The sequence below is a fragment of the Alosa pseudoharengus genome, unplaced genomic scaffold (genome assembly GCF_046254945.1).
Source record: "Alosa pseudoharengus isolate Yale_2024_CS ecotype anadromous, Long Island Sound unplaced genomic scaffold, YU_APseudo_1.1 YU_APseudo_1.1_scf_10, whole genome shotgun sequence".
Lineage (NCBI taxonomy): Eukaryota > Metazoa > Chordata > Actinopteri > Clupeiformes > Clupeidae > Alosa > Alosa pseudoharengus.
This window is the reverse complement of record NW_027468565.1, coordinates 2,972,303-2,989,384: the sequence shown is the minus strand read 5'-3', so window position 1 is coordinate 2,989,384 and position 17,082 is coordinate 2,972,303. Positions and strand designations below refer to the sequence as shown.

The 17,082-nt window shown below is 39.2% G+C and overlaps 1 protein-coding gene across 1 annotated transcript in view; it reads right to left on the bottom strand.

Moving 5' to 3' along the window:
* The window catches only part of ap3b2 (adaptor related protein complex 3 subunit beta 2), a 69,515-nt gene that overhangs the window by 46,291 nt on the left and 6,142 nt on the right, over positions 1-17,082 (bottom strand). The window contains exons 3-5 of the mRNA XM_076302802.1: positions 1,248-1,322; positions 1,064-1,159; positions 62-222 (exon numbers count right to left, since the gene is read on the bottom strand). Coding sequence (XP_076158917.1) covers positions 62-222; positions 1,064-1,159; positions 1,248-1,322 — 332 coding nt within the window. The remainder of the gene's footprint in view (positions 1-61; positions 223-1,063; positions 1,160-1,247; positions 1,323-17,082) is intronic.

The window sequence follows — 17,082 nt, the reverse complement described above, 5'->3', positions numbered from 1 at the left end:
TTACATAAAACAAAACAAACAATGCTCCATCCATGACACCCTGAGGAAATGCTATTAGTACCTGTACAGTTTTGGGATGGCATGAGCAGCAGTTTTACGGACATAAGGAGACATATCCGATGCAGCTTCTTTGATGGCAAGCATCATGATTGGCACTATAATAGTGACTCTGATACTGGAGAGTACCCGTAGCGCACTTGCTCGAATCAGCTGGTTAGGGTCCTAAGAAAACAAAGATACAAACTCAAATTACTACAAAAAACCTTCGGACATACTTTTTAAACTCTCTTCCCTTATTTGTGACAGCAGCTCAAAGATAATAAGAGGATGGCAAATCAATGAGTTAGTACCACCACTGTCTCTAAAACCTTTCAATCTGTTCTTAAAGGGTTTTTTATGGTTGACATATTTCAAAACCAACACAGACACTTTGAGATGGAAATGAATCAGACTTTAGCGTAATGCTCTACAAAATGTTGACTTTAAAACTTGTTTTTTTATCCTCCAAGTTAGCATTAGCTCAGTGTTGTTTTCTGTGCTACCAGAAATGCTTTAGGAATGCATTTGTTTATGCAGTTAAAAGGGTCTATATATAAAGTGCAACCGGATACAAAATGGAATATGTGTAGTGAATGCTTAAAAACATAATAGAATACTTAACACAACATTATGTTCACTCATTTTTTACATTACTTTTACTTAATATGTATAACTCATTCTTCAATACATGTGTCGTGTCCACAGGTCAAAGCTTTAAACTACCTGGTGTATGAGTTATCAGTTGTTTAAAGACTTGTGTACATTGCACAAAATGATTCTCAAAAATGGTCAATTACTTAATAACAAGGCAAGTATGTAAAAAAAAGAACCTGTAGGTGGACTGGTTGTTTTAAAGAATGGAATCAGTGATTCAAATATGATTTGACCAATGACCAATGTAGTATGATCATTCAGTCAGAGACTTCAACACTAACAATGCAAAACTAAGAGTGCATCATAATTCAGCAAAATGCTGCTCCATATTCTTTTTTTTATATCTGTCCATAGGTAATCCATAGGTAACCTTTAACCCGCGCTGGAACGTGGAGATGGAGAGCAGAGCCAGATCCTGCTGTTCCTCAGCGTAACGCACAAGGTAAACATACACAAGCTTCTTCACCTGTAAACACAGAAGAAAGTATTGCATTTGAACATTAAGGCTGATTATTGATTGTTTGAGTATTTAACAACCTCAAGTCAAAACTTACTTCAATGTTTTTACAAGCCACATTCTTCACCACGGCTGGAAACAATTCTGAGGCATTCTTTCCTCTGGCGATCATCTGTTTTGGGAGCAAAGATAGCACAGGACTTGACCACCTACAATATATTCTAATATCTGTAATATTCAAGTGATGTGGCACTTGTCAGTTGTTATAACAGTCTCATGGATTTTTTGGAGGTTACATGACTTAACATTATTTTATATCATTATGACTTTCACTCTGGAGACTGTTCACTCTCACCTCTATCAGAAAAATGGCTATGCACAGATGCTGTTCATCACCTACAACACCTCTGCTTTTAACACCATAGTGCCATCCACGCTCATCATGAAGCTCCGACACCTGAACATCAGATCCTCCCTGAGCAGCTGCTTAGACTTTCTGATTGACAGACTACAGGTGGTGCAGTTGGGTAATATCACCTCCTCCACTCTAACATTCAGTGCTGGTGCCCCCCAGGAATGTGTGCTAAGCCTCCGCTGTGCACACTGTTCACTCAAGACCGCAAGGCCCCACATATCTCCATCAAGTTTGCTGATGACACCACCATAACCAGCTGCATCATGGTTGGAGAAGAGTCTGCCTACAGAGCAGAGCAGAGTCAACCCTGACATCAAGGTGCCAGGACTACAACCTGCTGCTCAGCGTTAGTACAACCCCAAATCAGAAAAGGTTGGAACATTGTGTAAAATGCAAATGAAAAGGAATATGATAAAATACAAGTCTTGTAAACCCATATTTATCAGCAAAAGGACATAGACAACATATCAAATGTTGAAAATGAAAATTTCATTCCATGATTTCCAAAAATAATTGCAAATCGGTCTAACCACAGGACCTTTTTCCATGTTACCTCAGTCCATTTTAAACCAGCTCAGGCCCAGATAAGAAGGTGTTTTTTCTGTATCACGTCTAAATACAGTTTTGGTTGTTGCATGGTAAAGTTTACACTAGCATTTCTGAATTGAGTATCAAACTGTGCGCATAGACAGTGGTTATCAGAGGATTTCCTGAGCCCATACAATGATTTTCTTTACAGAATCAGGTCTGGTTTTAATGCAGTGCCATCTGAGGTCCAAAAGACCACAGCCATCCAATATTGTTTTTCAGCTCTATCCCTAGTTTGCAAAGATTTCTTTGGATTCTCTGAATATTTGATATTATGTACTGTAGATGATGAACTCCCCAAATACTTCACAATGTCATGTTAAGAACCAGGGGCGGTGGTAGTGTAGTGGTTAAGGAGCTGGGCTAGTGTGCAGTAGCCTGAAAGATGTCGGTTCAATTCCCGGCTTCCACCGTTGTGCCCTTGAGCAAGGCACTTAACCCCAAGTTGCTCGGGGGACAATGTGATCTCTTGTAATATAGCTGACATAATAAGTCACTTTGAAGTCAAGAAGTGTCTGCTAAATGTAATGTAATGTAATGTAAAAAGAAGCATTACAATGACATTTTGGTAACACTTTACTTGACGGGTGAGTTCATAACACATTCATAGCAGCTGTCATAAACTGCACATAAAGAATTCATGACTGTTTCATGAGACATGACTCAACATTCATACCAAACCTTTCATGAAATGTGGACGACAGAACGATGACAACTTGTCAAAATAAAAGTCCAACATTGTATTTGTTAACCTGGATACCATTAATTTAATCTCTCCAGCCTTTGTAAATATTTCATGAATATCTTATGAAGTCCACATTGAATGTCAAGTATTTGTAATCACTGAGTTTAACACTGGGAGGTGAACTAAGCCTACATTCAGCTGATCCATATGTGTAACCTGGAACGGTTGGACATGATTTGCTTGACCATGTTCTGTCATTTTGGCACTGGAGTAGCCCATTGACTCAGATGTGACGTGATCATGTAAGAGGTTTGGAACGAAAACGGCAATGCTGTTTGGCGATTGTTGGACTTTTATTTTGACAAGTTGTCGTTGTTCTGTCTTCCACATTCATGAAAGGTTTGGTGTGAATGTTGAGTCATGTCTCATGAAACAGTAATGAATGCTTTATGTGCAGTTTATGACAGCTGCTATGAATGTGTTATGAACTCACCCGTCAAGTAAAGTGTTACCGACATTTTTTCATAATTTGTCCACACAGGTTTACACAGAGTGATGAATACCCCTACATCTTTAATTCTAAGAGACTCTGCCTCTCTGGGATTCTCTTTTTCATACCCAATCATGTTGCCAGTTACCCTAATTAGTTGTGAAACATTCCTCCTTTTGTTTTCTTTATCATTACACAACTTTTCCAGCATTTTGTTACCCCCATCCCAACTTTTTTTGAAACATGTTACTGGTATCAAATTCAAAATTAACATATATTTTCCATGAAATAGAATATTATTTGCAATTTTCAACATTTGATATGTTGCAACCTGATGTGTACAGCAGGGATTGATGTGACAATGAACTTGAAGTTTACTTTAAAACAGTTAATTCTAATGTTAATGTAATGCTTATTGGTGTAATTGTAAGTCGCTTTAGACAAAACAGGATCTGGCAGGGCTTAATTTGGGCCAGAGCAATCTGGAGCACGCTCCGGGACCTCCCAGATTTGGATCGGCACTGCTTTGATACTCCACCACCACTCAGTGTTTCCCATACATTGACTTATTTGTGGCGGCCCACCACAAAACCCATTAAAAACCGCAATCAACAATCCACAGCAAATGTAAATCGGTCTCTTCAAAAAACTCCCGCAAGGCAAAAAATAAGGAAAACACCCTTCTCACCCAGTATCAGAAGTCCATTCGTCCATTTAAAGGTACACTATGCAAGATTTTCACTTTAATATATCCTTAATGAAGCCAATTTAATGGTAAACGAACTTGTAATAGAGGAATCGTCCACCTAGCATAGCCATACAGCACAGCCGTAGCAAGTCGCTAACGAGAGAACCAGCCATGCAACCTCAAGAATAGCGGGCCAAAGACATCTTCCGAGAATCGTGAAACAATTACCTTGTCAGTAGATCTTTGGAGATAGTCTTTGACTGTTTTCAGTCCTTCACCTCCACAACAAAAAGCGTTTTCATTGTATACAGGGGGAACAAGCCACGAGAAGTAAGTAGGCTATTTACAACGGCTGACTAATATATATATATATATATATATATATATATATTGCGTCTCTAGAGAAAGCTCTATAGTCGCCAAAAATACCTGAATCTGCATAGTATACCTTTACCAAAGGCTCAGTATATCCTCGACATATGTAATTTCGTCTAGTTTCTTGAATTATATGGAGGCTATCAGAAAGTTTTCGTGCGACCAGCACCTTTCTACCACCATTCTTCATTCAACTCAGATCCTCCAACCTGGGACTTTTAGTTGTTCCAGAAAGTAAACTGTCAACTAGGGGTGACCGATCGTTTGCAGTTAGAGCACCCAAGCTTTGGAACAGCCTCCCTTATAACATCAAATCTGTACCATCAGTGGCTGTTTTCAAATCTAGTCTAAAGACCCACTTATATACAATTGCTTTCCTTAAATAGTGAATGATTCCACTCATGTCTCTGCTAATTTATTATCATTATTATCATTTGTGTTTGTTTATTTTGTCTTGGGTACTGTACTGTATATTTTTCCTTTTGTTTCTTATATTGAGTTAAGTTTGTGTTTGGTAGTTTGTCCTTTTATTTATTACTATTTTATTATTATTATTATTATTATTATTATTATTATTACTATTGTTTTTTTTTTTGTTTTTTTTTTTTGTCTGTAAAGCACTTTGTGCTTTGTGCTGGAAAAGTGCTATATGAATAAATTTGATTATTATTATTATTATTATTATTATTATTATTATTATTATTATATAGTCTTTATAGGCTCAACCTTTCCCTGCTTGTCAGAGATACACCAACAAGTAAACTAGAAATGGCCAGTGCCTGGCCAGACTTTTGAATTATATAGATAGTTAACTCAATAAGTTAACTTTTTAGTAATGTGTTGCAATAATCTTAATTTATATGCTTCATTTCGACATTAATTACCTTTATGTGGCTGATGCTCACTATTATTTCCCATTTCATGTGTTTAAAGAGAGAGAGAGAGAGAGAGAGAGAGAGAGAGCGAGAGAGAGAGAGATCAGATCACACAATGCAATCAATGTCACAGGAGGTACAATTGTTGCGATTTATACTACGCCCTTTAGACTCAGCAACAGTTTTGGATAAATAAAAAAAGGTATTTTAAAAGAATTTTCTTATGTGTTCATGATTGAGCTTTAGAATTTTGTGATGATGATTAATGTGCTCCAGGACGTCCTGATTTACAAATTAAGCTATGAATCTCATCTTGATCTGGATTTTTCTGGAGAACAATGTGTATGTGTATTTTCAAACCAGCCCTCCACATCTTCAACAATTCAATATTGACAGTACAGGGAGAGAACACAGACCTCACCAAATCACAATGGCAAATACATCAACACCATAATATTGTGCAAGAGCTACTTGACATAGCCTCTGCCCTAGACCTGAGATTATAGTCCCAATTTCACTCAGATTCTGTAGAGGTTAGTGAGAAATAGACAATATATCATCTAATAACCCATATTAGCAAAACATAATGAAGAGTTTGGTTCCAAAACGCATATCCACCATTTTAATGAATTTTCATAAAAATAAAAAAAATACATTTTGTTTTCCAAGTAATTTCAGTAAAACTGTTATTTTATTTAATCTTTACTCAATAAAAACAACACAACTGTAATTTGATTGATATTACCTGAAATACACAATTAAATAGCCTGACTTTTTAATGTTTTCGAAAAACGGAGATATGGCGTTTTGGAACAATTACTGTGGTGAATTGTGAGGCATGTGACACTATCATACTAACTCCAACCTTTTGCACAGTAGCTTTCAGTGTTGTCAGTCGTCATGTCTAAAAAATCAGGGAGTGCTGTGGGCGACACACTGCTCAAGACCACAGAGTGGTTTCTACAGACAGACAGACAACAACTCAAGACAACAGAGTGGTTACTACAGAGACAGACAACAGCTCCAGACCACAGAGTGGTTACTAAAGTGTGGGGCGGGCCCCACTAGTGGGGAATAGAGACAGGAGGAAATTTGTTCTTTTGTGCCTATCTTTAATTATGCCTTTCTTTTTTGACAAGAAAGATCATAGATTCAAAACAAACTAGATGTACCGCAGAGCGGTACAAAATATGACCGCCGCCCAGTCCAGCACATGTTTTCCACAAAAATAAGTCACCCTGAAAGGCATATATGATTCTAACTGTCTCACTGAATTGCATTATGCACACTCAATTCTCACTGGTATCTGCTAGACAACAAGTACCAAAACATGATTAGTTCATAGATTTCACATGTAAAATACATTTTATACAACCCCACCTCCATCTTGCCTGTTCATAATTCTGAGAAATTCTTGAATTGTGTGCATGTGTGCGCGTACATGTTTATGTGTGTGTGTGTGTGTGTGTGTGGGGGGGGGGGGGGGGGGTGTGCGTGCATGTGCATGTGCTTGTGTGTTTGCCTGTTTATGTGCCTGTGTGTGTGCATGTGCATGCATGCGTATATATGTCTACTGTGTGAGTATGTGTCATACGTAGGATTACTGTGAATGTATGTGTGTGCGTGTGTATCTGTTTATGCACATGTGTGCATATGGAATGGGTTTACATGACCCTTGGAGGCAAACATACGCAAAAAATTGGTCATCCTAGGCCCTACGGTTCTCAAGATATTCACAGAAAACTGTGTTTGCCCTACCCTCCTTTCAGGGGGTCCAGTCCAGCGGGGGGGCTACAGATCAAAACGAAAAACGATGGTTCCATGCTATCCATGTGGGGTTACATGCCCACCAAGTTTTGTGTACCCCGATCTTTCAGTGTCCCGGGAATCCTTGTTGGTGTACGGTCACTAAATGTACACATAAATTATTTTATTGTAAGGCCCCCCATGAACGAAAGTCCACGAAACTTGGCATGCATTCGGCGGGTGTCATAATGATCCTACACTTTCAATTTCGTGCAGTTTTGACCATGTCAGCCAGAGATATTGTGATGAAAACACCTAATGTTTTGCTTTTTAATTTTTAACTAGGTGGAGCTATACATGAAATAAGTGGTAATGGGATAGGTTGACATGCCCCCTTAAGACCAACATACAACAAAAAGGTGGACCTCCTAGGCCCTACGGTTCTCGAGATATTCACAGAAAACTGTCTCCGGCCACCTACAGGCCAGTTGGTGTATAGTAACATAAATTAATTTATTGTGTGGCCCCCCATGAACGGAATTCCACGAAACTTGGCGTGCATTCAGAGGGTGTCATAATGATCCTACACTTCCAATTTCGTGCAGTTTTGACTATGTTAGGTCACAGATACCTGCGATTACAACACCTCATTTTTACTTTTTTGTGTTTAACTAGGTGGCGCTATACATGAAATGAGTGGTTATGGAATGGCTTGACATGGCCCTTTGAGCTCAACATACAAAAAAAAATGGTCCTCCTAAATGGTCCTCTCGAGATATTCACAGAAAACTGTGTCTGCCCTACCCTCCTTTCGGGGGGTCCAGCCCAGCAGGGGGGCTACAGATCAAAACGAAAAACGATGGTTCCATGCTATCCATGTGGGGTTACATGCCCACCAAGTTTCGTCTACCCCGGTCTTACAGTGTCCCGGGAATCCTTGACGGAAATTTGGACATGCGAAAAAGAAAAAAAAAATCTGACTAAACCTATAGCTTCGCTGTGCGGCGGTCATAAATAGCCACACACAAACAAAAAGAGTCATAAACAGACCAACATATGAGTTAAAATAATATCTGATCCAGCGGACTGAGACAGGAAATGCAGGCTAATGTGGAACCAAGATGTGAAAAAAGTATTTTAACGTTACCATTGTGCCAGGTTGATGAGATCGGATGGGGCTTGAAAATTCCCCACCTTCAAAGTGGGGAATGACAGAAAAAGTTTGAGAACCACTGCTATAGACATACAGACAACAGCTCCTGACCAGAGTGGTTACAACAGACAGAGAAAGACAACACAGCTCCACAGAGTGGTTAAGCCAGAGACAGGAGGCTGCATCCAAGCTGATAATTTGTCAACCTGAAACACTTAATAACAGTGAACACAGCTACTACTACAGTACTACTAATAATAATGATGATAATAAGAATAATGATAATTTAGTCAGAGTAAACATGTCATTCTTATTTTCTTGCCATTTAAGAGATTACATTACCAAAATTGAGACGCCCTTCCAGAATTTGCCATATTAGTCTGAATAACTTTAATTTAGTCTTCAGTTTGAACATTCTTTTCCTGTTACTGATACTGATACATCGGTATGTTATTTGTATATTACATATTTATTTTATTTATTTGTACTGTTTTACTATTTCAAGTTCAAGGCAATCCACAATTAAAAAGACCCTTTTATCTTTAGTGTTAAGTATGGTCGATCAAAAGTCAATGAGTTCTCGTGTTAACCACATTGACCAAATATAATATTTGCCATAACTGAGCAGTCCCTAATTAGCAGAAAAATAAAGTGTGAATATTCACAGTAAAAATATTGATTGGAAAAATATGTTTAAGTATCTTTGCTACTGTGTTCTAATTATGAAAACGTTGAGGACGTTCAGGGGATGAATACCTTTGCCAGATATACTGAAGAAATAGAAAAAGGAGGAAGGACCAACAACTTCATGAAGATGAAAAATCTAGTACAGAGATTGGAGTGGCACTGGGCTTCTGGAACATCTCATACTGTTTATGTTAACTAGACTACAGGAATGGTGCCTGTGTGTTACTGAAATAACACTGTATGTCATGCTGCTATAATAAGCCACATTGCAACATTTATCTCTGAAAAAATATTACAAGAATTGTAAGGAGGCAGCATTCAGTACAACCATTCACATACCACGCCTTCCTGCTTCAGTGTTTTAAGCTATGCCATTGTGTCATGTATTACAAAACAGTCATGGGGACTGGAGAGAAAGCAGTTACCAAGATTATGGCTGAATGTTACATTCTTCACCCTTATACCGAATGCAGAATAATGACGCCCATTCAGTTTCTTGCCAAATTTACCCACTTCTGCAACATTCCACATTCATTAGACTTATACAGCCAACCATTTTTATTCTCAAACTAGTCCTACTGGGTCAGTATTCCTCAGGCAGTAGCCTATATTTCAGAATTGTTTTAAATATATTTTGGGAGGCTTTTGGTAGACAGGTAGACAGGACCGTTGAGAGTGACAAGAAATGAATGGAAGATAGAGACAGGCTTGGAATCAGGAGATGATTGCCGATCGTAGTCCAACCAAGGTCACTTAGTCAACCATGGGCACTTAGACCTGTATGTGATCCCCCAACATACTGTAAATTTGTTTTATTATTTCCTTGACACTTAGCATCATCTAATACTAGATCATTAATTTCCAATGACAACACAGGACAATATGTTAGATTCATTGTGTTAGGGACCTACAGTATGTAACTAAGTAACAATGTACTGTTAATACATAATACAGTACATAAGGGCACATTACAACCTCCACAAGCAGCATCCACTTTCGTGAGCACTTCACAGGGACTGTCAAGTGGGTACCTTAACTAGTTACAGTGCATGAAAATGCACTGTACTGTTCTTCCAAGGCAACATCAACAACTTCTTATAATTATTATTCCGCTTACCACTTTTTCCGTACGCAATTTCTCTTGAACAGTTTAACTTAGAAACTTCGTTCAAACTTTGTAACGTAAGTCTTCAAACGGACCAAGCTGCTATGTCTTTTCAACTTTTCAACTTTTATACTTTTTAAACTATTTAAGAACAACTTTTTAAAAATCCCCATAGACTTAACATTGCCGATTGTGACATCATAATACGGCCGTTAAGCAATTAGAATCCTATGCAGGTGTTCAGGCCACCTGCAGCCTCAGGCTTTAAGCATACAATCTGAGTCAATTAAGTCAATGATTGAGTCAATGGTCTAGATTGCTGGCACTCTAGGACAAAGCTCCCGAAAACAGCTTGGCATTCAATGAGTTAAAGGCATAAAAAGCCCAAAAAATATACTTAAAAAAAAAAAAAACATATGCCATTGTTCACACTTTAGTTGAGAGGCCACAAACATGACAAACTCATGAGTAATTAACCTGACATACATTTAATCATGATGATCATGCTTAAGAAATCATAAATCATAATGATGGACCCACCGTACCTAATGCTTTAGTTGATGTGTTGTTCATGCATGAGGTCATTAATGAGAGACTATGAACTCATGTAAATTCCTGATGATTCATAAGATATAAAGGAATGAAGTAATGCATAAATCATTAATTAATTCATGCATGAATTCATGATAATTCATATACCCTTACCGTAAAGTGTTACCGATCTTTGCTTAGTTGATTACCTTGGCTTCACTTTGCAACACTATGCTGTGCTGCGCGTACAACCGGGCTACCAGAACTCAGTTTTTTTACATCCAGAACAAAGAACTATTCTTTCGCAAGCCAGCCTCAAGTTTTTACCTGCTCTTAACTACACTGGAATCTACTCTGTCAGAGGTGTCTCCATTTGGAATTAAGGAGACAATTTTAATAGCATTCTTCAATGCCGACCGATTTGAGTGCCGCTTGGGACAAATATGCCAGGGCCAATTTTTGGTCCTAGTCCGCCCCTGGTCTTGCTGGAAAGTCAATCCTCTCCCAAGTCATAGTTCTCTTGCAGACTGAATCAGATTGTCTTCCACGATTTGCATATATTTTGCTGAATTCATTTTACTTTTACCAAGTCTTCCAGGGCCTGTTGATGAGAAGTATCCCTACAGCATGATGCTACCACCACCATGCTTCATATTAGGGATGGTGGACCCTATTTTCCGACCTGGCGGAAAGTAGTTTATTATCCTATTTTTTTCTTATCTTGCAAGTTTCTTTTTTTTAGCAACGCACCAAGGGGTGTGGCAATTAACGACTTAAAGGAGAATTCCGGTGTGATATTGACCTAAAGTGTGTTGAAACATGATACCGAGTGTGAACGTATGTCTCATAGCCCATCTCGGCTTGTCCCCTGCACTCCAAAATCTGGCGCTAGTTAGCCGATGCTAACAATGGTGGTGCTCCGGCATCGGCCTAGCCATGCAAATAAATCACTGTTTTACACCATTTACGAGGCTCAATGTATCTCCACACTTCATTGGTAGACGTCCGAGGGCCCTGACATTTAAAACGAGACATTGAGAACTTTGAAAAAGCACTGGTAGTTTACTTACAAGACGATTTATACAGACAGGTCCTTCACGAAGTATAGCGTTTGCAGCCATCTTGAATTTAGTCACGATAAGTCGAGCGACGAGTAAGAATGAACAGGTATGATAAGGGATAAGATTCCAAAAATAATTCCGTGGAAATGCATGGATTCCAGTTGCTGCTACTGGAAGAAACTGGAATCCATGCATTTCCACAGAATTATTGCATTCACACCGGAATTCTCCTTTAAGGAGGGGTCTGGCGCGTTGTCTAAAAATCGCTATCGTACACTACCTAAAATGCATTACGCCACTGACCAAGACAAACCTGGTCAGAAGTCCATGGTGAGTTGTTTATATGTGATTTTAAGAGTGCATTATCAACAGTGATATGGGCGGGTGCACAACATGCAAAACATTACAAATTACACGATTACAATGGGAAACATAATTAGAATAAAGATATTACAAAATACATCTCACAATGAGTAGTTATTCACTATCATTTGCAAATTGGTAATGATTCAGAGTCAAATATGAAGCACAGCTAAAGACGCACTGTCACAAGATATAAGCTACTCCTCTGCAGGATAAACGTTTTTTATTCAGTCATTCAAACATTATTGGGGTAAGTCTTGCTTTTTCCAGGCTATGTTTTCGATGGTAACCCATTGTCAGTCAATAGTGAAAGTAATTAACTCTGTATAACTGTTTTGTCATTGACTGACACCACCGTGAAGTTAGTTTCACTTTGCCAATGAGTTCAATTAATAGACAAATGCAAATGCATGTACAGTAGTAGGCTATACTCTGACATTTAATAAGAGCTTTGCCACTCACCTATAGAGCTTTGACTGGTGAAGAACTCGGCCAAAAGTAGTTTCTACCATCTCAGCTGTTGAAGCTTTTAACTTCTTCAGAGTGGTCATAGGTGCATTGATGGCCTCCCCCACCATTATTCTTCTTGAACGGTCACTCAGTTTGTAGTGACAGCCTGCTCTAGGCAGATTTGCCATATTCCTTACATTCCTTAATGATGGATTTCACTGAACTCCAGGGGATGTTCAGTGACTTGAAACACCTTTGTATCCATCCTTCACTTATGCGTTTCCATAACCTTTTGGAGTGTTCTTTTGTCTTAGAATTATAGGCAGGAATACTGATTGACCAGTGACAGACCTTCCAGACATAGGTGTCTTTACATTTTATAATATATATATATGAATTTCATGCATAGCGCAGACCTGCCAACCTTGACATTTTATGAGTACAACTTTGATGATAGAGAGGGCCGTAAATATTTTCTTGTAGCTGTCAGACGGCCAGATGTGACCACACACGTCCACCACTGGAATAAGAAGGACATCAGGAATCAGGAGAATTAAATATATGTATACAGTAGAGGCGATTGCTCTAAGACTAATCGCATCAATAATACTGTATTACATTAGCCTACTATTCCAACTAGAACATGCTAAAAACGTGTTCAACTTCATGGCTAGTTCGTTCAGCAATAAGGTTTTGCCAGTCATTCATCGGGATTTCGCACCCATAATACATTGCTGTGACGACACGATCCATGTGAGAGTGAATGGGACAGTGGGATGGCCCGGCCGCCGAGCTTCTGTATGATGATTGGAGGAACCATCATAGAGGTTCGACTCTTTTTGATTGACAGCATATGTCGCGATCTGAGAGGAAGTGTTTCAAGTAAGTTCAGGGGATGCGTTAACTTTAGTGTTGGAAGGAGATAAAACCGTAATGTGAAGTTACAGAGTTTGTGACTGTGGCTTTTGTTTCAGTATTGTATTTAGGCTAAGTTAGATAGCTCGCTATATAACGGTGTAGCCTGGCTAAAAGCCCACCAGGGGAGATTAAAAATGAAACAGCAAGGCAGATGAATGTACAGAATAGTCACAGAAAAATAACTCTAGTAGGCTAGCCTATTTAAACTCCCCCCAAGCTGCCATGTCTCAGAACTCTATACTGTTTGGTCTATTCTGGGTTTTGGAATCATTTTTGCCCTCAGAGAACATTATAGCACCTTATTATACGGCTCTTCACAATGCTAGTAGAACACTCCATTGACTTGAATGGGATTTCCCAAAGTTCTAGCGGTAAGATATATTCATGTAATTACCGCTGCAAACATATAATTACCGCTGTCAATGGCAACGGGTTTTGTGCTTCTGATACGTCTTTCATATCACTACGCAAGGACTGGAACTTCATTCAAACGTGAAAGCAGACGGTTGATCAGCTGTGTTCTAAAGAATGTTTGATTCAAGTTCAGCAGCGTGTGTTGTTGCGAACTATTTGTTTCTCAGCAAATGCCACGATGAACGGTAATAAATAGGCTAGGTTATGTAGGCTAAAGTCATATTGTGGGGAGTTTATTATTTCGTTTTGGCAAGTAGCCGTATAATAAGCAGGATAATGTATAGAACGCCGGTCATTACTGTGAAAATAAGTCCCTTCAGGGCGGAACAAGACCCCTCCGCTGCGCGTCGGGGTTCGGTTCGCCCTGTCGGGACTTATTTTCCCAGTAATGACCGGCGTTCTATACATTATCCCTTACTTAAAACAGTCTAGGGTTCTAAGGGTTAATGCAATATTTACATTGTCCCTTTATTAGCAACTATTCATCCAATGTTCCAAAGGCATATTCTGTTAACTAATCTGATATCATTTTAAAAGGCTAACTGAGAAAACATTGGAGAACCCTTTTGCAATTATGTAAGCACATAATGTAATCTGAAAACTGCTGCCCTGATTAAAAAAAAACAATGGAACTGATCTTAGCTGGTATTCTGTCTATAATGGAGTGGAATGGACATTTCTGAGTGACACCAAACTTTTGAACAGTAGTGTACATTTTAAACTCCTACAACAAAATTCCCTGATATTCCATGACTTTCCCCTCCAAAGCTACAATTCCCTAACGTTCCGTGTATGGAATAGACTTTATAAAAATGCTATGATATTCCTAAAAAAATTCCATGACCTGAGAACCCTGCTTTACTTTAAGGTCGGCTATGACAGCAGCTCTAGAAGCTCCAGTGTAGTCTACTTTTAGTTATCTTTGTGCATGGTGTTGTAGTGACGACTTAAGTTGAAATCTTTCAAGGCTGATCTAGTTTCTAAGCATAGCCTACTAAACACATAAGTTGACTTTGAATTATGTGATAAGATCAGCTGTTTCCCATTTTGCCTGAAAGGACTGTTTTCTTCATAAATTCGAGAAAATGTGACGGTTCTCCTACTATTTGCAACACACACGACACTGAATACACGTGAGATGACGAGTGAGTGAGTTGAACGAGATTGACGAGTGGTTAACACCGTCGGGTATTATTTCAATGCTGTTTGCACTGGCTGAGAACTATAGGGATGCAGGCGAATAGCAGTGATGACAGCAAGCGGCCAAAGAGGAATCGGTTATCCAGCCAGCCTGGCTTGCTTGAGGCACTGAATTGAATTGAACGCGCAAAGCATTTGGCTAGGAGGGGTAGGTGGGCGGAGGGTTCAAATGAAATGAAAGCTTTTTACTCCACTTACACGCAGATTGTTGAAACAGACAAGTTTTGATGTCCTCTAGAGGCTGGTTCCAGAGTCGGACTGCACCAAGATTTCTGACATCTTTTGCTCTAAGTCCCTTTGTTCAAAGGATAGTTGCAATCCTACATCTTTCCTCCTTTTTATCAAAAACGATTACCTCAGTTTTGTCTTTGTTCGATTGCAGGAAATTCTAAGACATCCAACTGTTAACTTCATAAATACAACTACAAAGAGCTTCAAGGGGGGCATACTCATTGGGTGTGAGAGCTAGATATAGCTGTGTGTCATCGGTGTAACTATGATAGGATGTGTAGTGACTATAGAAAGAAAGGTCTACAAACCACTTTAAGTCCCACAACTGTGTTGTCATTGGTAGTTTTACTCCACTAACTTCCACTCAATCAGAACACCTGTCCTGGTGAAGAACCAACATTCTTGATCCCTTTGGTGAGTTATTGGTAGTTTTACTCCACTACTGTAACTTCCACTCAATCAGAACACCTGTCCTGGGGAAGAACCAACATTCGGGCCCTCTGGTGAGTGACCGTTTTTTTACCCATTTTGTGTGCTTCTTTGTTTATTAGAAAAGGTAAAACACTGAAATGTGGTGTTTACTGTATAATGGTCAACTGCCACTAGAAGTCACTAGAATATGCTTACCAATGTAAGGATGACACAATCTCATGCAATCAGTGTTTGTCCATGATGGCAAGAACAATTTGACATCTCAAATTAATATTACTTCTCGCCATTTAGGTAGCTAGACTGCAAAGGTTTATATAAATCCTAGTCATAAATTACAACTAAAGCCTCTTTTCTCTTCCAATCTGATTGATCATGGTACCAAGGAAGCTGCACTGTCAGACATTGAGCTCAATCCTAAAAGTCAGTAGTTGTTGTCATGTCTTCAGTGCTGCTAAGGGATTATGCGAGTCAAGGTTGTTAGACACACTTCTGTTTACAGATGTCTTAGTGATACATTCAACCCTTCATGTGCCACATTTTAGGAGGTCATAACTGCCTCCTATGTGAAAACAGCTCTACGTGACATAAACATACAGTAAGTCTGACTATTAAGTAACATTAAACGTAAAATCCAGGAATTAACTACTAACACACTTTTGTCACATTCAGCAAATTTGTCACCACGGTCCAAAAGTTATCTGTTCAGGGTGTTCAGCATTCAAAAAGTCAAGGTCATACACAGTCCTGGTCCTATCTATTCAGTGTGTGGGGCAGTGGTAGTGTAGTGGTTAAGGAGCTGGACTACCGTGCAGTAGCAAGAAAAGTTGTGGGTTCAATTCCACCATTGTGCTACCCTGGAAATCCAGAGTTCTCGCGAGAGCACAATGAAATTGTCTCTGCGAGACACTCTGGCAAAGAGCAATGATGCACGTTACTTTTACCCCAACATTCCGGGAAACCAGATAAACTGATGAAGACAGTGCTGCAACGTTGGAGGACAGTACACATTGGCGTAGTGTTATCCGATTGCGTCGAAGTCCGAAATAATTCAGAGTAAACATGGTCTAGTGTTATCCAATTGCATGCAGTGAGATTTTTAAATGCATGCTTGTTGCCGCCCCTCGAGTTGGGCCATTACATTGTTCTTTGCCAGACCTTTAATCTTGCTAGATTATCAGGGTCTGGATTTTCCAGGCAACCATTGTGCCCTTGAGAAAGGCACTTAACCCCAAGTTGCTCCAGGGACAACGTAATCTTTTGTAATATAGTTGACATAATGTAAGTCACTTTGGACAACAGTGTCTGCTAAATATACGTAAACGTTCAAGACTCAAGAGGTCGGACACAGTCTTGGTGGTGCAAATGGGAAACTTGGACTGAGCCATAAACAATTTCTGCCAAACACATTGCTTCAAAAGTACCAAGTGCAGGATGAGGGTTTTAGTTTGATTTGCTGTTGAGCTCAAGTGACAACACCTTTTAGCCAGAATCACAAATTTTGCCTCTCACAGCATTCAACATTTTC